The 22,872-nt window shown below is 43.1% G+C and overlaps 1 protein-coding gene across 1 annotated transcript in view; it reads left to right on the forward strand.

Annotated features, from left to right (window-relative positions):
* oca2 (oculocutaneous albinism II) overlaps nucleotides 1-22,872 on the forward strand; it is a 530,409-nt gene that overhangs the window by 74,874 nt on the left and 432,663 nt on the right. Inside the window, exon 3 of the mRNA XM_041198655.1 lies at nucleotides 18,722-18,835. Coding sequence (XP_041054589.1) covers nucleotides 18,722-18,835 — 114 coding nt within the window. The remainder of the gene's footprint in view (nucleotides 1-18,721; nucleotides 18,836-22,872) is intronic.

The raw sequence follows: 22,872 nt of genomic DNA on the forward strand, positions 1-22,872 counted from the left end.
ATCAACTATTCCCTTATTAAAACTTGCTCCTGACAGTGCAGTAAATTACCAAGATATGTCATCAGAAAATTACAGTAAGTGAGATTCCCAACTTCCATTGAAGAGAATTGAGTATAATATTTAGTTTAAGGACACAATAAAAATATGTACATTGACTGAAATACTTAAGAAATTAATTACCCTTGTGGGACTTGAAATGATGACCCTGGGGTTGAGTCCCATTATCTACCAATTGAACCTACCTGGACTGTGTAGAAACTCTGCACAAAGCCTTAACACAGTGGATCTGGCTTAAGGAGGCAACCCTCACATAAAATCTCATTGAACAGGATTCTGACATCATTGGGTGGACATGGTGGGTTGGTCTGGGAGTGGCCAGGAAACGGCCCACTGACCACGATTGGCTTCCAAATGTATTTTCAGACTGACTGGCCAATTAGCAGCCGGACAGTGCGAAATGCATGCTGAAAGGCTCAGCACTGCCGGGGTGGGGGCGGGAAGACGGTGAGCACTGAAGTGTGTGCAGGCATGGGGGGAGCGCACAATGAAAGCTCCCTGAAAGTAGAGAGCTACTACAGGAAGCTGAGAAATTTTAAACCATGAAATAAAGACCTGGAAATGCAGGAAAAAATCTCCACACATCGGACTCCCTCACTTGAACATGTGGATTATAAAAATTCTGACAAAACAGTTTTACTTAAAAAAAAATTAATATCGGAAACCTCATCCCACCCGTAGATGTGGTTTCCTCAAAAATCCAAAGGCCGCCTGGCCAATTCACCCACCAGCCGTAATGTTGTATTTGCAGCGAAAAATCACACTTAATTGATACATTAATGGCCTTAATAGGCCTCTTAATTGTCGGTGGGCGCACAGCCAACTGTCGTGTGTGCCCGCCGACCAGAATATCGCGCGATTGCAGGATGATATTGGGAAGCTCGCCCGATGTCATCACGCACTATTTCATTTACAGGCATGAATGAAAAATCCTGCCCATTGAGATTGAGATCACATCACAGTTTGGGAACTGGGATGGATTGTTGCCAGCAAATTATGTTTTTCCAGGTGCCACAATGAAAAATACTTGTGCCTGAAAAGGGTTGGTGTAATCCATGGGATCCTTGAGAAGATCTTAGCAATCAAATACAACAGCAACTGCTTTCATTTATACATCACCTTTCACATAGGAAAATGTCCCAAGGTACTTCACAGGAGTGTTATCAATCTAAATTTGACACAGAGCCACCTAAGGAGATATTAGGACTAAAAGATGGCTATATATGTTTTGCCAGATGGCCTGGTTGAGCTCCATGACTCACTAATGGATTCAGCCCTGTAGGAGGTTGTTTACACAGCTTGAAGGTGATTGCTACATTTTGAATGACAGCTTCATGAGGTTGTAAAAAGGGAAATTTGATTGGCTGTTTTTTGTTTATTTCACAAGCATTTCAAAGACTTACTGGTGTTGTTATATGAGTCACTAGTTCTGTACCTAGCGGATATTGGAAGAGTGGCTGAGCTTTTGAGGCAATGTTAAGACATTGGTTTGATTTTCACATTGAGTCACGGGGCTCCCCCCACACACGAATATTTGATTCTCCATACTGTAGAATGCAGAAAAGGACTTGATACACTAGACAAAGTACTCTAATACATCTGAACACTTACAAAATGTTGGTCAACTTAATAGTTTCGTGCCTTTTAAGGACAGAGTCCTATGGCCAATCACTGTACAAATAACATATTTAACTCTCAAACAACATCTAATTATGACAGTTGAAGTTGGCAAGAGCTTTTAAGTTTACCTGTCAAAGGGTTTCTGACTTCACATCGGGCTTCCCTGAAGGCTCATGAGCTAACTTACCTGACATGATTCCCACAGCCTGCAAGAATCCACCTGCCTTGATGAAAATAGCAACCTAAAAGAAAATCGTAATTGGAGCAGGCATTTAAACAGCAAGCCTGAGGTCATTTTAAGTGTGTGTTGGGCCCTGACCTGCTATGTTTCCCAACTGAAGGAAAATGGCCCCACATGTCTTCCATTTGGCCCTCCCAATGCTGGTTTACTTAGCTTCGGGAGGAGAAAACCTGGCACATTAACTCTGTTTCTCTCTCCACAGATACTGTCCAACTGTATTTCCAGCGTTTTATTTTTTTTTGTTAGGGAGAACTCACGTCCTCTTTTTTTTTTGAATATTGCTAAAGGATATCTTATGTCCAACTGAGAAGGCAGACTGGGCCTCATTTTAACACGATGGGTAACTCAGCCCCTGACTTCTCAAAGCCTGTTCAGCATCTACAAGGCACAAGTAAGGAGGGTGATGGAATACCCCCCTCTTGCCTGGACGAGTGCAGCTTCCACAACACTCAAGAAGCTTGGCACTGTCAAGTTAGGAAGGTTCTAAAGGAGGAAACAGGTTTGGGGAAGGATTTTCAGAACAAGGATCCAGATGGTCAAAGGTCCATCCGTTAATAATGTGGAGGATGGAGGAAGGGGTACACAGAAGGTCAGGGTGAGAGGAACATAGAGCTTGGAGCTCAGGAGAGTAATGGAATGCTCCCCACTTGCTTGGATAAATGCAGCCCCCACAACACTCAAGAAGCTTGACACCATCCAGGACAAAGCAGCCTGTTTAATTGGCACCCCATCCACAAACATTCACTCGCTCACCACTGACGCACAGTAGCAGCAGTGTGTACCATCTACAAGATGCACTGCAGGAATTCACCATGGCTCCTTCGACAGCACCTTCCAAACCCATGACCACTACCATCTAGAAGGATAAGGGCAGCAGATAGGTGGGAACACTACCACCTGGAATTCCTCTCCAAGTCACTCACCACCCTGACTTGGAAATATATCATCATTGCTTCACTGTCGCTGGGTCAAAATCCTGGAAGTCCCTTCTTAACAGCACTGTGGGTGCGCCTACACCACATAGACTGCAGTGGTTCAAGGAGGCAGCTCACCACCACCTTCTCAAGGCCAACTAGGGATGGGCAATAAATGCTGGCCTAGCCAGCAAAACCCACATCCTGTGAATGAATGAAAAAAAGATCTCTGACAGTGCAACAGCCTCTCACTTCTGCACTATGTATCCACTTCGGTTATGTATTCCAAAGCCTGGAATGGAAATCTTCTGACTCAGAGGCAAAGGAGATTCCATTGAGCCAAAAACTTAAAAACTTTGCAAACTTAAAATCTTGTCAACTTCAACCCTAAATTACCATTGAAAATGTGTTTTTCTCCATCCTCCTGTTCCTGAGCTGTGTCTGCTTTGGCCAGCTGTTCTCCCATAATCTGTGTGCTCAGCTTCTTTTTTCATCTCCTGAGCAGGAATGGCATAGAATCGTATGGTCATTTGCTAAAATTAGGCTTAAATCTGCAACAGCATCAATTTATAAGCTGACAGTACAGTCATTCCATGTGTTGAAGCGGGTGCAGGTAGAACACCAGATTTTCCAAAAGTGCATTTAGTGCACACCCTTCAGTCCTGGCACTGATAGTTTATCTCCATTTTAAGACACACTATACGCATTGCACCCATGACTGGCATCTTAGTGGTGCGTAGAATGATTTCTATTGGAACGCGCTATCCTTCTCTTTTATTAGCATTGAAATTGCTGTCATTGTAAACCTTCACATCGGAGGCACGTTTCCCAACAATATGCTCAATTTCCATCTATCTTCTGTCTGGGCCAGAATTATTGTTGAGGTGCTGAGGGTGTTGTGCATCACTGTGTCGTGGCCACACATTAACCCTCTTTTATTAGTTGTTGCTAGCACAACTGCACTATGTTGACACATGCAATAGACTTCTACTGCCCCATTTGAATCAGGGGTTTTGACTATGCTGAGTTCTTGCTGTGTTGGGATTTTGAAGGGTTTCACTGCGTTTCAGCTGGCATTAAGCTCCTAGCAGTGGGGATTTTGTTCAATGCTTCCATGGCACTTGAATTAGTTGAGAAGAATGAGCAGAAGAAGAGGAGAGCTGTCAGAGTTGATAGGTGGCACCAAAAGTTCACTGTCTGGATCCACTGGCATGCCGGGCACAGTTACTTGGCAATGGCTGAAGAACAGCTCCAGAGAGGCTGAAGCTTGGCAGTAAGGCCATCTCCCATCTGCTTCAGAAAGATTTGCAGATAACCTTACAGATAAGGATGGCACAGCCAGTGTCTGTAGAGGTGACCATGACCATTAATGTAGCTTAGCTAATTCTATCCTCCAGCTAATCTTATTTTGCAGTAAAAAAAACTGCTTTTTCCTCACTTCAGGGTTACTGCAACCATATGAGTCTCATTATAGGAGAGGACTACGCTGGTTGTTCACAGCTAATCAGATGAGAAATTTTAAAATCACTAGAATGGAAGTTCCATGATCTAAACTCTTACCAACTTTTTCTTTCATCCTAGTGACCAAAGGAAAATATTTCCCAATGTTAATTGTCTGCTAATTGTGTTTAATTGCATGCAGATTGTAGACATTAACTAGGAATTCACTTGAGCCCTTTATAAATAGGCACAGACAAAAACTATGGTTATTGGGTTAGGAGATATATGTCTGTAATGTGTAACTGTAAATAAGCATTAAAGTGTGTAAAGATTGGCTCCAGTTCTATCCTCCATCAACTGGCTTTCTGGAGGAGAATATCAATGTCTGCATCCAGGCATCTTTTGATCAGCAGGTCTAAGGCATAAAGCTCAAAAGAGGAGGCGGCCAGAGACTTGATAAGTATACTGTTAGAATTGTCAGAATGAAGGGAAAATTTAGAAGGATACCTGAGGGAAATGCTGATGCATCATTACAGAGTTGACGCCATTGATGAACAATTGGTTGGCAACTCAAGGAAAATTCAAACAGTTCATCTGATTGATTGTGACTCACAAGCAATACTTTCCAACCGCTAGTGCAGTCATGTTCAAGGACAAGGTACTTATTGAGGATGCGGTAAAAGTCAATGAAAGTGAAATTAAATCACTCCAAACAAGTAATCTACCTTTGCCTCATGCACTTGTTGTTTTTCCCTCTCATCTGCTAAACTTCATTGCCTCAAAATTATTATGTCCCCTCCCTGCCAGTAGAATTCCAGCAGAGTGGGTCCTGTGCTCATCAAAAACAGAAGGAGAGCAACCCTGTCAAAAAATCCATGAAATATGGCTTGCAAGGTAAGGGTGATAGTCCCACAAATTGAGGGCCAGATACACCAGGTGGTGGGGAGGGGGTGAGGAGAGAAGCCTGGAGAATTTGGGAATCCAAGTGGACCCCATCTCTATTCTTGTGTGCAACATTGTAGTGCCCCTCTGCAGTGCTGGTTATTTGACAAAAAGGTGCCATAGCCCTGGGGCTAGAGGGTATCACTTGTAGTCCAGCAGTCACATCCTGGTTCTTTTCCCTACTCTGGAAAGAGAGCTGAGACACTGGACTGACAAAGTATAAAAGCATTGTGACAACTACCAACCTGTCATCAATTCATGTCTCTGATGCCATGCCTTGTCATAGCAAATGCAGAAAGCAGAAGCCTTTATGGTCCATCTAAGATTAGTCAGCAAAGCTAAAGCCCATGGGATTAAAGGGACATTGGCAGCATAGATTACAACAAGTGGCTTGGGGACAGAAAGCAGAGAGTTGGAATGACTGGTTGTTTTTCAGAATGGAGAGAAGTATACAGCGGTGTTCCTAAGGGTGCCAGTATTTGGTCCACTGCTCCTTTTGATTTTTTTAATGACCTGTACAGGGCATAGTTTCAAACTTTGCAGATGATATGAAACTTGGAAATCTAGTAAACAATGAGGAGGGTAGTATCAGATTTCAGGAGGACATGGACAGACTGATGAAATGGCAGGAAGTTGGAGGATGAAATTTAACATGGAGAAATGTGAGGTGATACCATTTGTAGGAAGAATGAGAAGAGACGATGTGAATGAGATGGTACACTTTTAAAGGGTGTGCAGGAATAGAGAAACTGGTTGGGGGTAGGGGACGGTGTGGTGGGGGTAGGGAACGGTGTGGTAGGGGGTGGGGGACGGTGTGGTAGGGGGTAGGGGACAGTGTGGTAGGGGGTAGGGGACGGTGTGGTAGGGGGTGGGGGACGGTGTGGTAGGGGGTGGGGCACGGTGTGGTAGGGGGTAGGGGACGGTGTGGTAGGGGGTGGGGGACGGTGTGGTAGGGGGTGGGGTGGAGGGTGTATGAACACAAACCTTTGAAGCTAGAAGGACACATTGAGAAGGCTGATTAAAAAGAGAATATGGGATCCATGGTTTTATTAATAGAGGAATAGCGGACAAAAACAAAGGTCAGGATTTTTCAGTCAGCGGGCGAGCTTGGCGGGAGCGGGAGGGGGCGATTGAGGGCCAGTTAAGGCCTGCCCAGCGTAAGATGCGAGCTGTAGCCCTCAGCGCTACCTGTGCAGGCAGGGAAAGAGAGAGAGTTGGGGCCAGCTCTCTTTCGTGCATGTGCGCAAAAGAGCACTTCAATCTCCCTGAGGCAGCTCCGTGCCTCAGGGAGATTGAATCGCTATTGAAATTATTAAATAAATGGATTAAAAACTTATTTAAACATGTCCCCTCATGTGACTGTGTCACATGAGGTGGGACATGATTTTATATTATGGGAATTTAAAAAATTTAATTATTAAAATCTCATCCCGTGGATGAGGTTTCCTAAAAGAGTGAAGGCTGCTTGCCCTTAAGGTTGGATGGGCAGCATTAACAATTACACTAATTACTTCCTGAATAGGCCATTTAAATATTGACGGTCACGCAGCCGACTCTGGTGTGTGCCTGCGAAATGAAGCATCGCAAGACAGCGCGATGACGTCGGGACACACGCCCGTGTTATCGTGCGTCATTTTACATGTCGGGGTGTCGGGCCCACTCCCACATGCCAACTGAAAAACTCTGCCCAAAAGATTTATGCTAAACCTTTATAACACACTTGTTAGGCCTGAACAGGAGAATTGTAGCCAATTCTGGAGAGTGCACATTGGGAAAGATATCAAGGCCTTAGAGTAATTCCAGTGATTTACTAGAATGGTCCATTCACCTAGAAGGACGAGGGCCACAGAAGCATGGAACTACTTCACTGTTGCTGGGACAATATCCTGGAAACCCCTCCGTAACAGATGGTGTCATAGTGGTAACATCACTGGACTAGTAATCCAGAGACCCAGGCTAATGCTCTGGGGACATGAGTTGAAATCCCACCATGGCAGCTGGTGGAATTTAAGTTCAATTATTAAATCTGGAATATAAAGCTAGTCCTAGTAATGGTGGCCATGAAATATAATTGATTCTTTAAAAACCCATCTGGTTCACTAATGTCAGTTAGGGAAAGATATCTTCCATCCTTAAAGGGTCTGGCCTACATGTGACTTCAGACCTACAGCAATGTGATTGACCAAAAAATGGTCCAGTGAGACACTCAGTTCAAAGGACAATTAGGGATGGACAACAAATGCCCATCACTCCATGTGATATCAAGAAACAGCTGAAGGCACTGGATATTGCAAAGGCTATGGACCTGGACAATATTCTGGCAATAGTACTGAAGGCTTGTGCTCCAGAACTTGCCACGCCCTAGTCAAGCTGTTCCAGTACAGTTACAACACTGGCATCTACCTGGCTATGCATAACATTGTCCTGGACACAAAAAGCAGAACAAATCCAACCCATCCAATTACCACCTCATCAGTCTACTCTCGATCATCAGTAAAGTAATGGAAGGGGTCATTAACAGTGCTATCAAGCGGCACTTGCTTACCAATAACTTGCTCACTGATGTCCAGTTTGGGTTCTGCCAGGGCCACTCAGCTCCTGACCTCATTACAGCCTTGGTTCAAACATGGACAAAAGAGCTGAACTCCCGAGGTGAGTTGAGAGTAACTGCCCTTGACATCATGGCCGCATTTGACTGAGTGTGGGATCAAGGAACCCTAGCAAAACTAGAGTCAATAGGAATTAGGAGGAAAACTCTCCACTGGTTGGAGATGTACTTAGCACAAAGGGAGGTGGTTGTGGTTGTTGGAGATCAGTCATCTCAGCTCCAGAACATCACCGCAGTAATTCCTCATGGCAGTGTCCTCGGTCCAACCATCTTCAGCTGCTTCATCAATGACCTACCTTCCATCATAAGTTCAGGAGTGGGAATGCTCCCTGATGATTGCACAATGTTCAGCACCATTCACGAATCCTCAGATACTGAACCCGTCCGTGTCCAAATGCAGAAAGACCCGGACAATATCCAGGCTTGGGCTGACAAGTGGCAAGTAAAATTCACGCCACACAAGTGTCAGGCAATGACCATCTCCAACAAGAGAGAATCCAACCATCGCCCCTTGATGTTCAATGGCATTACCATTACTGAATCCCGAACTACCAATATGCTGGGGGTTGCCATTGACCAGAAACTGAATTGGACTAGCCATATAAATACTGTGGCTACAAGAGCAGGTCAGAAGCTGGGAATCCTGTGATGAGTAATTCACCTCCTGACTCCTCAAAGTCTGTCCACCATCCACAAGGCACAAGTCAGAAGTGTGATGGAATACTCCCCATTTGCCTGGGTGAGTACAGCTACCACAACACTCAACAAGCTTGACACTGTCCAGGACAAAACAGCCTGTTTGATTGGCACCGCATCCACAAACATTCATTCCCTCCAACGCACAGTAGCAGCAGTGTGTACCATCTACAAGATACACTGCAGGAATTCACCAAGGCTCCTTCAACAGCACCCTCCAAACCCACAACCACTACCATCTAGAAGGACAAGAGCAGCAGATAGATCAGAACACTGCCACCTGGAAGTTCCCATCCAAGCCACTCACCACATTGACTTGGAAATATATCGCTGTTCCTTCACTGTCGCTGGGTCAAAATCCTGGAACTTTCTTCCTAACAGCACGGTGAGTGTACCTAAACCACATGGACTGCAGCAGTTCAAGAATGCAGCTCACCACCTCAGGGACAAGTAGGGATGGGTAATAAATGCTGGTCCTGCCAGCAAAGCCCACATCCCGTGAATGAGTAAAAAAAAAGGAGCCAGCACAGGCATGATGGGCTGAATGGCCTCCTTCTGTGCTGTATCATTTCATGATTTTAACTATGGTTGTTATATTTTGGGCCTGCAATACCACGTGGGCACAATCAATATTTTTATAAACGTAAGGGAATTCAGCAATACTGAAAAACTTGCTAACCTTGTCCGTTACCTGGATCTGAGCACTGCCATTTGGTTGTGGGGTGGGAGGGGTGCAAGGAGGGTGCAAGGATAGTGGGCCAAAATCCTTAATTGGTCGTTGCTGACAAGATGCCCCCTGGGTCCCACCATTGGCCAAAGCAGGATCGCTTCTTGCTTTCGGCTTCAGCAATGGGACTTCAGCCACATCATCAAAATTCAGTCCATTGTGTACATTGACATCCACAGACAGTGAAAGAATTGATGACTTAAAGGAGTGCAAAGTAAATTCGGTAACCTCACAGATTTCCCCTGTAGACTCCTGGAGTCAGCCTATGGTATTAAATTTGAGCGTTGTGGGCACCGTTAGATCCTGTGCTGTTCAGCTTGGTTACAGATATGACTGCAGCTACACAAAAGCTTTGTGACCAAAGCACAACCTTCTGAGGCTGATCTCCTTGGAAAGGCCTTCAGAAGTGCTCCTGGTGTCCTTGTTGTGCGGTTTGGGTAATGCCGGCTCTATTGTGCTGCCTGACTAATCTGGTTTCCTATATTGCTTCCTATTGCCCTTTTTCCATCATCATATTGATCATGTAAAATGGGATTCCCATTGGAAAGCCTATTGTTTGACCTACAGATCCCTGTTCAATAATTGTCTTGAATCAGCCTGATTTTCAAAGCTAATGCAGAAGGCTTTCTTAGTATGAGTACTGGACAAAATTCTTCATTATTGTAGGGTTGCATTCCCTGGAATTTAGTAAGTTATGGATGATTTGATTAATGTTTTTAAGATACTAAGGAAACTGATAGGAATTATTTCCAATGTTTGGGAGCCTAAGACTAGGGCCTAAAATGTGAGCCAAACCTTTCAGGAGTGAAATTAGGGTGGTAGACGTTTGGAACTCTCTTCTGCAAATGACAATTGATGCTAGATCAGATGTTAATTTTAAATGTAGAAACATAGAAACATAGGAAATAGAAGCAGGGATAGGTCTTTCAGCCCTTCGAGCCTGCTCTGCCATTCTATATGACCGTGGCTGATCCTCTATCTCAATGCCATTCGCCTGCTCAGTCCCCATACCCCTTGACGCTTTTAGAGTCTAGAAGTCTATCTATTTCCTTCTTAAATATATTCAGTGACTTGGCCTCCACAGCTTCTGTGATAGAGAATTCCACAGTTTCTCCACCCTCTGAATGAAGAAATTTCTCATCATCTCAGTCCTAAACAGTCTACCTGAAATTGTGATCCCTTGTTCTAGACCCCCTCCACCAGAGGAAATATTATCCCTGCATCCAGTCTGCCCAGCCCTGTCAGAATTTTATACATTTCAATGAGATCCCCTCTCATTTTTCTCAAGTCCAGTGAATACAGGCCTAGTAAGCCCAATCTCTCCTCTAAGGTCGTTAGATTTTTGTTAACCAAAGGTGTTAAGAGATATGAGTAAAGTCAAATGTATAGAGTTAAGTCACAGATCAGCCATGATCTTACTGAATAATAGAACAGGCTCGAGGGACTAAATAGTCTACTGCTGTCCCTTTGTTTCTGTAAGAAATTTCAGTGAACAGTGTCCCTTTAACAAAATACATTTGCCTTGTTGAATGGGTTTGAGCAAAAGTTGTCTTTTAGGCAGTGGCTCACACTCTTAAAGGGAAGATAGCTTATGTGAACTCCGTCATTTGCACTTGGTTGTTTTATGAGGGCAAATGCTTCTGCAATGCACCCTGAAATGAAACAGAATTTCTGTCATTTCCCCACTGGGAACCTGGTGTAAATCATCCTTATCAGATACTCCTGCTCCTGCAATGGTGCAAATTTGGAGTACACCGCCTCCCAAGTCAGGAATTTTGGAGACTCCATTTCCTTCCTCTATCTTGGCTGTAATACAAAGTAACAACTCTTGTGACTATCTGGCTTCTGATCTTTACTGAATGCACAAATGTACTGAGGATGAAGAAAGTCCAGGAATGGTACTCAACTCTACAATAAAAATTATTGTATTGTATTGAGTGAGCCCCTCAACTGCTTAGCAAATTCACAAGTCAAATCTGTACAGACCAGGATGGTTCTACACTTATTCCTGGTTTGTGCTGAGTTAGCTGTGGGTGTTGCTAGGAGCTCTACAGTTGCCTTCAATAATCTTGAATGAGGAAGGGGGAAAGCAATGTTCCCAATTTTGATTGATAACCGGTGAATGCACCTCTAAGTGTATCAGTATGGACATTGGGCTAGGCGGTAATCCTTCCAGGGTCATTAAAGCATTTCCAATGCTCATTGTCAATAGTCATACTTGAAGAATGGAGGTTAAGGTTTAGGCTTTGGCGATAGATTAAGCTGTAAGCAGTGGCAACGGGATACAATTGATGGGAAATGTGCAGGAACATCACCCCAGACGGTGTGATCCATGCACCAGAGCTTCCTGCTAATCTTTTTAATAGCTCAGATAAAGTCCTACTTCACTGTGGACCATGAAAAGGGGAAATTTATAGAGACAAGATGGTCAGTAATTCAAAAAATTGAACTATGGCCACAAGGTGACTTATCTTTTTGACAGCTTTTCAATTTAATTTTAATGAACGATGTCTAAGAATCGCATTATGTATCAGACTCTAATCCATTTAATGTTTTCAATGACTATAAAACCTCACAAAACATGTATTTTATATTTTTATCCAGTTAGATTAATGTAATTCAGCTCAGGGAAAATGTATTGTCCAGTTTTCCAGTCAAGTTACAGCAACTACTACAATGCTATTTTATTCAATGAATGTAATGATACTTACAGCATACAATGATATCTTCAGTATATAATAATATTGTTGTATGTCCTAGTGTCTGGTGGAATTCATTTAAAAAAAATGTCTGCAGTTAATAAATGCCAAATGATTAGGTCTCATTGATTGTTGTGTCGATAAAAAATGACTCATTTATATCATGCTTTTCTTGACCTCAGGACTCCCCAAATCACTGTACAGCCAATGCAGTTCTTTTCAAGTGTCTTCACTGTTGTAATGTAGGATAGTGTGGTAGCCAGTTTGCACACAACAAGTTCCCACAAACATCAAACTGAGGGATAAATACAGGACACTGTGGAGAAATCACCATCCCCTAGAAACATAGAAAATAGGAGCAAGAGTAGGTAATTTGGCCCTTCAAGCCTGCTCTACCATTCAATATGATCATGGTTGATCCTCTATCTCAATGCCTTGCTCCTGCTCTCTCCCCATACCCCTTGAAGCCTTTAGAGTCTAGAAATCTATCTATTTCCTTCTTAAATATATAAATATATTCCTTCTTAAATATATGGTAAAGAATTCCACAGGCTCACCAGCCTCAAAGTGATGAAATTTCTCCTCGTCTCAGTGGTCGACCCCATATCCTGAGACTGTGACCCCTTGTTCTAGACCCCCACACCGGCCAGAGGAAAAATCATGCCTGCATCCAGTCTGTCCCGTTTTTGTATGTTTCAATGAGATCCCAGCTCATTCTTCTAAATTCCAATGAATACAGGCCTAGTCGACACAATCTCTCCTCATACAGCAGTCCTGCCATCCCAGGATTCAGTCTGGTGAACCTTTGCTGCACTCCCTCCAAGGCAGGTATATCCTTTCCTAGGTAAGGAGACCAAAACAGCACACAATGCTCCAGGTGTGGTCTCACCAAGGCCCTGTACAGCTGCAGTAAGACACTCTTAATCCTGTACTCAAGTCATCTTGCAATGAAGGCCAACATACCATTTGCCTTCCTAATTGTTTGCTGCACCTGCATGCTTGCTTTCAGTGACAGGTGTACAAGGACACCCTGGTCCCTTTGTACATCAACATTTCCCAATCTATCACCATTTAAATAATACTCTGCCATTATGTTTTTCCTACTGAAGTGGATAACTTCACACTTATCCACATTATATAGCATCTGCCATGTATTTGCCCACTCACCCAACTTGTCTAACTCGCCTCGAAGCCTCCTAACATCCTTCTCATTGCTCACATTACCAGCTAGTTTTGCTTCATCAGCAAACTTGGAAATATCACATTTGGTTCCCTCATCTAAATCTTTGATATATATTATGAATAGCTGGGGCCCAAGCACTGATCCCTGTGGCATCCCACTAGTAATCACCTGCCAGTCTGAAAAAGACGCAGTTATTCCTACTCTCTGTTCATTATCTGTTAACCAATTCTCTATTCATGCCAATATATTACCCCAATCCCATGTGCTTTAATTTTTCACACTAACCTTTTATGGGGTACTTTATCAAAAGCTTTCTGAAAATCCAAATACACCACATCCACTGGTTCTTCCTTATCTATTCTACTAGTTACATCCTCAAAAAACTCCAGTATGTTTATCAGACATGATTTCCCCATCATAAATCCATGTTGACTTTGTCTAATCCAGTTGATATTTTCTAAGTGTCCTGTTATCCCTTTCTTTGTAATAGACTCTAGCATTTTCCATATTACTGATTTCAGGCTAACCCACCTGTAATTCCCTGATTCCCTGAGGGTTACATTTGCCACCCTCCAATCTGCTAGCACTATTCCCGAATCTAAGGAATTTTGGAAGATGACAACAAATACATCCCCTATTCCCATGGCCACCTCCTTTAGTACCCTGGGATGTTGATTATCAGGCCCGGGGATTTATCAGCTATCAGTCCCATTAACTTTTCCAGCACTTCTTTTTCAGGATACTAATTTCCTTCAATTCCGCCTTCTCACTAGACCCTTGGTTCCCTAGCATTTCTGGGGAGCTATTTGAAATACTGCCATGGGATCTTTCATGTACACCTGAGAAGGCACATGGAATCTCAGCTTTACATCTCATCTACCAGATAACACATCAGATAATGCAGTACTCCTCAGTGTTCCACTGGGGTGTCAGCCTAGATTATGAGCAGAATTTTACGTCTTGTGGGCGGACATGTGCCTGACCTGATTGGGAGTAAAATAGTGCGTGATGACATCGGGCGAAGGTCCCGATGTGGATATTTTGGTTGGCGGGTACACCTGAGAGTTGCCAGTGCGCCCTCCCGACAATTAAGAGGCCTATTAAGGCCATTACTCAATTCATTTAATCCTATTCTATCCAGCCTATCCAACCTTACGGTTGGCGGGTGGATAAATAGGCTAGGCAACCTTTGCATTTTTGGGGAAGCCTCATCCACAGGTGGGATGAGGATTCCCACAGTAGTTAAAAAAAATTTCGCAACATCATTTTTAATATGTCCCTGTTCATGTGACTGAGTTACCTGTGGGGACTTCTCTCCCTTATTTTTAAAATCTTTATTTTTCATTTTAAAATTCTTTTGTTCCTTGAAGCAGCTCTGTGCCTTCAGGGAGCTTTCAGTGCGCGCTCCCCCACACCTGTGCAGACTTCAGCGCCCACGCTCCTCCTGCACCCACCCTGGCAGCGCTGAGGCTCTCGGTGCGCCTTTCACACTGGTTGTCCGTTAACTGGCCAGCCAGCGTGAAATCGCGCTTGGAGCCCTATCGCGGGCGGTGGTCAATTTCGTGGCTGTTTCTCAGGCCCGCTTGCCAGGCTTGCCCGACGAAGGGAAAACCCTGCCCTATGTGTGGGACTACTCCTGACTCGAGTGAGGATGCTGCCCACTGAGACACAGTTAATGCCACATCGCTGGCGTCAACAAAGCCAGATTTCTGACTGTCCGATGTTAGGCGCCTATATTTGTTTGCCTTTGTTGAATTGCCATTATTCCTGGGTGTTTCCCAGGAATTTGTCAAAATTTCTGGGACACGGGGGCTTGGGGGTCTTCGGTTGGTCTCTCACCCAGAAAACTTTGGAAATGGCCAATCAGAGCAATACCTAAAGATATGTCTTTGTGATGAGTCGTCTTGAGATTGGTTTGTGGAGGGGTAGTGAAGTTGCAATTGCCGGGGCAACTCTCTGGTGAATAAAGCACAATTAAGAGGGTCATTTTTACACTTGCCCTCTGTGATGTTGGGTGAGGAAGGGGAAAATTGATCAGAGTTTCCACTTCTCACATTTATCCAGCAACTGCTTCTAGAAGTGTATCCGTGTGAACATTGGTCTTGTCCCTGATGCTATCTATGCTCCATTCACTTCCAACTAGCATCTGAACTCCAATAATTAAAGAAAAAATTCTATCTTCTTCTTTCCTCTCCTGAAAGTGTGCACTCTTGAATATTGTTTGTTGGGTGTTAGCAACTCTCTAGTACCTTACTGAAGTGGCTGATCTCCTTGCGTGTGCCTAGGCAATTTATATTGGCAAGATACTCAGCTGACAGAGGGGGCATCACAGCCACATTTGACCCTGTTGGCTCCAACATTCAGACTTGCCAACATGATTGTCAGTGGCTGATTTTTTTTTCTCTCTCTTCAGACCAACCTGTGGAATCGGAATGCTCCCATCATTAGCAAAGTTGGAGCCAGCTAAATTAGCATGAACTGGGTCTTTCAGGAGGATTGGGGTGTGTTAGTATCTAATAGGTTCTGTTTGATGGATGTTACATACCCAGTAGTTTAAGGCAATAAGGTGAACAGGTGTCAGTTAATTATACTCAAATGTGTAAATGTAAATAAGAGTCAGCCAGCACTGGGTGCCTGGTATTGGAGTGGAGTGGTGAGCAATAAACTGTCCTGGTCTTTTTATCATTAGGATGTTGGGGAAAATATTGTTTCAAAGGTGGAACATGGTGAGCACAGGTATAAGCACAACATGTGAGAAATAAGTGGCGGGTGGAAAACTTTGATTTCTGGAAAGATCAGGTACTATTTCGACCATTTGCAGAATGAGGTTTAAATGTCAAGGTTAGGCTTTGATCATATCGCTCAATGTTACATTTTGCCATTGGCCATGTTTTATCATTTAATCATTAAAAGATAGTCAGATTTATAAGTCTTGGATTTAGCTGTGTGGGGTGGTGGTGGACAAAAGAACCATCTGGCCTGGAGATGAAATACTTCAAGATCTTGATCAATGTTTAACATTAAGGCTATAGGAAACTGGTATGGAAATATGGGAACTGGGAAGGGGAATCCAGATTAAAAATCAGAACCTTGGTGCAATTGATCTTTACATATTTTGTGATGAGTTTAAAATTGAAATGAACAGGAAACCATCAACAAATATATATATAGAGAAATAACTGGCCCGACGCACCAGACAAGTCAATTTGAATTTTTCTTGACTCATGAGCCCGATAACTTCCTGCTGTTGCATTTGGTAGGATTGCTTTCTGGTTAACCAACCAGAATTTCTTGGGGGCACGCATTGTTGCAGTGGTGCATCCTAGATATAGGGGCTTTTGGGTGGAGGAAAGTATGGGGTAAATGACGTTCACAAATACTTATTCCTAGCTGGAGTTTACAGTGACTTTTGTGCAACTCAGTTGTTCCCTCGTCACCTTTTTAAAGATTGATGGTGTTTGTGAATTTCCTGGGTTAATGCCAATTTTCCCACTGCAAGGCAATGAAAATACTTCCAACATACAAAAAGCCAATTTCGTACAACATTAAATTCAGAAAAAGCAAGAGCTCAGACTGTCCTAGATTGAACCACACTGTGAGTGTTCACTGCTGAATTTTAATTGCTATGGCACCTTCCCTTCTCAGACCAAACAAAGGAAATGATTTCTCATGGCCTAGGTTGTGTAAGGAACTGGCCGAATGCTATGCATATTAAATCTAATCTAAAACATCTGGTGGGGGATATTGGTCTCTGACAGCAGGGCAAAATGGAGTTGTAGCAAATCGACTCCCCATTTTTCACCATGCCCAATTTTTTTTTCATTCATTGAAGTTCATAGGACGTTAATTCAAACTCTTTTTGGGAACTCGTTTTTGTAGTCTCACTGTCTTAGACTTGGCTTGAAATTAAAAATCTTGCCGAAATTTTCCCAGTCAATTGAAAATTAGAAGTGTCACGTTGAAAAATCGGTTATAATTAGCTACTGGACTGATGCTACCGGTGTAGAACAGTTTCACCCCCGTGGATTATTAAAGGTGAGTTTAGAAGTTTTATAATCTAAATGTTTGCTTGAATCAACGTGCTTTACTGAATTTAGTCCATTTGCACCTCTCAGCCACCAGCCTGCATAGTCTGTCAAGACAATAGCAAAGAAATGAGACATAACAGGCTGTGCTTTTCAATTTATCATGATTTAATTTTAGCAGACTTCTATGACTTTAGTTTGATCTATAGTAACTCTTTTGAGTACAAACGCGTTTCCATCTGTTCCTATTCAGATGAAGTTACATTGTTTCATAGTTTGCCATGGTGAGATTTGAACTTGGGGTTACAAACCCAGTACCATAACCACTTGGCTATTTAGGCCCAGCTTTGATCTATAGTATCTGAACATCAACAGCACCCATTATACAGGTCTGATTAGATACTTGTGTCCTTGATCTTTAAGTGAGGCGGAAACATCAGCTGTTCAGTAAAGTAATTAATTTATGATAACCATTGAAGTTAATGTACACACTTAGTAGGGAATTCAGTTCTAAATTGCTCCATGCAGACTTAGGCCTTGATGTTATGGCTCAATATTACATTTTGCCATTGGCCATGTTTTATCATTTAATCAGTAAAAGATAGTCAGAATTATAAGCCTTGGATTTTGTTGTGTGGGGTGGTGGTGGACAAAAGAACCATCTGGCCTGGAGATGAGATTCTTTATTAAGATCTTGATCGTCATCAAGGGTAGAGAGAAGCTAGCTAAAGGCAGAGTTTCTTATACAGGCACAAGCATTGGGAAAGATCAACCGGTCAAATCTGAGAGTTGACTATGGTTTCCTTGCCTCTCATTTAGTGGCCACAGCGGTTCAAGAAGTCAGCTCACCACCACCTAGGGCAGTTAGGGATGAGCAATAAATGCTGGCCTAGCTAGCCATGCCTGCACCCCATGAATGAATAAAAAGATAGAATTGTCACAGCAACAAATCTTAATGGGAAAACCAGGAGTAAATTTTGAAGTGTCAGTTGCGGCTCAGTTGGTATCATAATTGCCTCTGAGTCACATGTTTCCAGGTGCAAGTCCCACTTCAGGACTTGAACACAAAAATCAAGGAATGACACTCCAGTGCACTAATCAAGGTGCAGTATCTTGGGTAGATGTTAAACCGAGGCCCTGTGTGCCCTGTCAGATGGGTATAAAAGATTCATGGCATTCTTTCTAAGAATGTCAGGGGAGTTACCCTTGGTGTCTTGGCAAATATTTATTTCCCAATCAACATCACAAACAGATTATCTAGTCATGATCACATTGCAGTTTGTGGGAGTTTGCTGTGTGCAAATTGGTTGCTGCATTTCCTACATCACAACAGTGATTACTCCAAAAGCACTGCGTTGGTTGCAAAGTGTGTTGAGATGTTTGGTAGCCACAATCAGCACTATATAAATGCAAGTCTTCCTTTATTTTTCATTTTTAAATTAGCATTGGTGAGATCAGTGCCCAAGATGGCAAAATGTATGGCATATCTCACCGATTTCAGCATGATAAATTCTGGGCCAATGTACATGAATGATCTTCAAACTAAATTCTTCCATCCCTTTATTTTAGGCTCCATTCCAATGCACCGAGGAATTTAGAATATCAACTCTTCAACTCCAAGTCGAAAGGCAGTGATTTCAATGATAAGACACCTTTGTTGAATGTTTCTTCTGAAGTGAATGGGTAAGTTACAAAATGAAATGAATCTCCTTGACTGCAAATTAAATGCAGAGGGAATGTGAAGGAGCAGCCACCAAAGGCAGCTGAAATACCAATGAGAAAAATGCTTGGGGTTAGCATTGTTTATAATGCTGTAACAATTTGCAGCACTTAGTACTTTGATTTTCAATCTAAGTTGATTGAAGTATTAACTTGCCTCATTGAGGACTAAGAAATTTCATGGTGGCTCTCTTTTGAGGCAGATGTTTATTTGGCTGGACCACGTAAAACACTGAAACTAAAACAGAAAATGCTGGAAAAACTCAGCAGGTCTAGTAGCATCTGTGGAGAGAGAAAGAATTAATGTTTCAAGTCTGTATGACCTTTCTTCAGAGCTGAGTGCACTTAAAACACTTTTGGGTCCTGCTCTTGCCTGCTAAAACTGCAGGATCATCTAGGAATGCAAAGATAACCACTAGGTTTCTTTATTCTATTGCAAACCACATTCTAAAACTCCATTTTTCTGTTCCCTGCACCCTCACCTCCAACAACAAGTACAAGGAGCTCATGGACTTCTTTGTCACTAAGCTAGAGACAATCTGATCAGCCGCATCTCTCCCTTCCATTAGCCCACTAGTCCAAACTTCCTTTATTACTGCTCCCTGCCCTAAGTTCTCATCTTTCTCTAGTTTCTCTCCTATCTCTCCTCATGCCCACTTAGAGCTCACTTTGTCAATGAGACTCTTGTTCCCTCAATCCTTTTCCCACTAAACTGCTGATTACTCATCTGCCCCTCCTGACCCCACGATTGTCAATGTTGTGTCTCTCCTCAGATGCTGTCCTGCTCTCTAAATCGCTCCTCAAAAAAGTAACTGTGGATCCGACTCTTCTTGCAAACTACCTTCCCATCTCCAAGCCTCCCTTTGCTCTCAAGTCCTTGAAAGTCGCCTCCCAAATCAGCTCCCATCGTCCCTGAAGCTCCATGTTTGAATCCCTTCAATCAGGTTTTTGCTGAGACAACTCTTAACAAATTCACAAATGATATCCTGTATGATGTGGCAAAGATAAACTTACCCCCCTTGCCCTTCTCATACTGTATGCAACCTTTGACACAGTTGACCACACCATCTCTCCATTGTCATCCACTGTTGGATCCAGTGCCCTTGGTTTGTTGGGGCTAAAGGATCTGGGTGCACACTTGTTTTGGAGTGACCGAGTTGGTACAGAGACAAAACACCCAGAGATTGTTGTTAGAATAAACACATGCTGTTTATTTACAAACTAAACTCAGCAGCTACACTGTGTGCTCACAACATAAAACTCTGTCTTAACTCATCAGTGACTAAATCATGACTCTCACACATAGAGGTAGCCTGCACTACTCTGCTATTGGATATTAAGATCATGTGACCTTGTATTATAATTCTTGAAGGTATGTTACATATCAGATTACTAAATCCACATAGATGGGACTGCTCTCATCTGGTTCCATTCTTATCTATCTGTTCGTAGCCAGAGAATTACTTGTAATGATTGCCCTTGTTGTTCTTGCACCCTTACTGCTGGTGTTTCCTGAGGATCTATCTTTGGCCCCCTCTTTTTTTTCAGCTACCTCTCAGCAACATTATTTGAAGGCACAGTGTTAGTTTTCACATGTACATTAATGACACTCTGCTCTACCTCACATTTACCTCTTGACTGCTCCACTATTGACAACATGCCACTCTATCTCGCCACCACCCCTCTTCACTGCTCCACTATTGATAAGCTATCAGACTGCTTATGGATGAGCAGAAATTTCTTGCAATTAAATATTGGGAAGACTGAAGCCATTGTTTCTGGCCCCTGCTCCTAACTCTGTTCCCGAGTTACCAACTCCATCCCCCTCCCTGACCACAGACTGAGGTTAAGCCAGTCTGTTCGCAACCCTGGTATCACGTTTAATGCCGAGAGGATCTTCCAACCTCATATTCACTCCATCACTAAGACTGCCTATTTCCACATTTGTAACATTGACTGACTTCATCCTGTCTCAGCTCATCTCTTGCTGAAACCCTTATCCATGCCTACATTACCTCTAGGCATGACTATTTCAACACACTCTTGGCTGGTCTCCCCCATTCTACACTCAAGAAGGAAATATTAGCTGTTAGGAAGGTCCTAAAGGTGGATAGAAGTTTGGAGAAGGATTTCCAGATGGCCAAAGGTACATCCATTAAAAATGTGGAGAATGTCAGGGTGAGAGAAACATAAAGCTTGGAGCTCAGGAGTGTGATGGAATACTCCCCACTCGCTTGGATGAGCGCAGCTCCCACAACACTCAAGAAGCTTGACACAGTCCAGGACAAAGCATCCTGCTTAATTGGCACCACATCCACAAACATCCACTCCCTCCACCACCGACACACATTAGCAACAGTGTGTACACTCTACAAGGTACGCTACAGGAATTCACCAAGGCTCCTTCAACAGCACCTTCCAAACCCACGACCACTATCATCCTGAAGGATAAGGGCAGCAGATAGATGGGACCACCACCCACCTGGAAGTTCCTCTCCAAGTCACTTACCATTCTGACTTGGAAATATATTGCCGTTCCTTCACTGTTGCTGGGTCAAAATCCTGGAACTCTCTCCCTAGAGGCATACCTACACCACATGGACTGCAACGGTTCAAGAAGGCAGCTCACCACCACCTTCTCAAGGGCGTCTAGGGACGGGCAATAAATACTGGCCCAGCCAGCGAAGCCTACATACCATGAATGAATAAAAAGTGGCTACAGAGATGAGGATGTGAAGGGATTTAATCATAAGCATGAGATTTTTAAGTTAGAGGCTTTGGTGTGGGGAGGGATGGTGGAGCGATCCAGGAGCCAATGCAGGTCAGCAAGGATAAGGGTGAGCTGGACTTAGTATGGAGTATGATATGGGCATGACATGCCACATCATGAGTTTTGGATGAACTGAAGTTTACAGAAGATGGGAGACTGACCAGGAGTCAAGTCTGGGATTTGTTTTTCTTCCATCTTTGATGGGTTATAGGTGGTGTTGCCAAGATAGGCATCAGTTGCCCATCCCTAATTGCCCTTGAACTGAGTCGCTCAGGGGGCAGTTAAGAGTCAACCACATTGTTGAGGATCTGGAGTCACATGTAGACAGGACCAGGTAAGGATGACAGATTTCCTTCCCTAAAGGGTATTAATGAACCAGATGGTTTTATGACAATCAATGATGGCTTATGGTCACCATTACTGAAGCTAGCTTTCAATTTCAGATTTAAAAATTATAGCATTTAAATTCCACCATGTGCCATGATAGGATTTGAACCCATGTACCCAGGGCATTAGCCTCTGGATTATCCAGCCCAGTGACATTATCACTATGCCACCATCTCCCCCCTAAGTAGTCATGTTTGGAAATTAAAAAAGGCATGGATGAAGGTTTCAGCAGTGGATAGATTGAGGCAGGGAAGGAAGGGGTTTGATGTCAGAGGTGGAAGGAAACAGGTGAACTTTGTGATAGAGATTGTAATCTGAAAGTCATCTCAGGTCAAATAGGATGTCAAGAAGATCTGCCAGTGATGTTCCACCCACCGCAGTCATTTCCGCCCCCCCCTTCCCATCATAATTTAAAGAGTTAGTAGAAATAGGATGAAGTCTACACATAACTGGATTCTAAAATTCCAGGGTTGCGCAGCCCAGAAGCACATTTTTCATCTACATTAATATTCCTAATTCAAATTGCTTTCACTTTCAGGTTCCATCTACCTGTCGCCCAAACTGGAAAAGTGTGCCCCGACATACATTCTTATCCAATATTTTAACTCCATTCATATTATAATCTAGTGTCCTTAACGCATTGGATACTTGTGGTCTACTGGCTCCTGCAACAAAAAAAATTGATTTTTTAATAGGCCTACAGTTGTTGACTTAAGCTAATTAGGTGGCAATGAATTGTAGTTTGTCACAGTCTCCAACTGATTGCAAGGCCAGAGGTGATTATGCCTTTTTGTTCAGGGAATTAGTTACACAATAAACTCTTGTCAGTGTAGCAATTACACAA

Source organism: Carcharodon carcharias, chromosome 11 (genome assembly GCF_017639515.1).
Source record: "Carcharodon carcharias isolate sCarCar2 chromosome 11, sCarCar2.pri, whole genome shotgun sequence".
NCBI classification, from domain to species: domain Eukaryota; kingdom Metazoa; phylum Chordata; class Chondrichthyes; order Lamniformes; family Lamnidae; genus Carcharodon; species Carcharodon carcharias.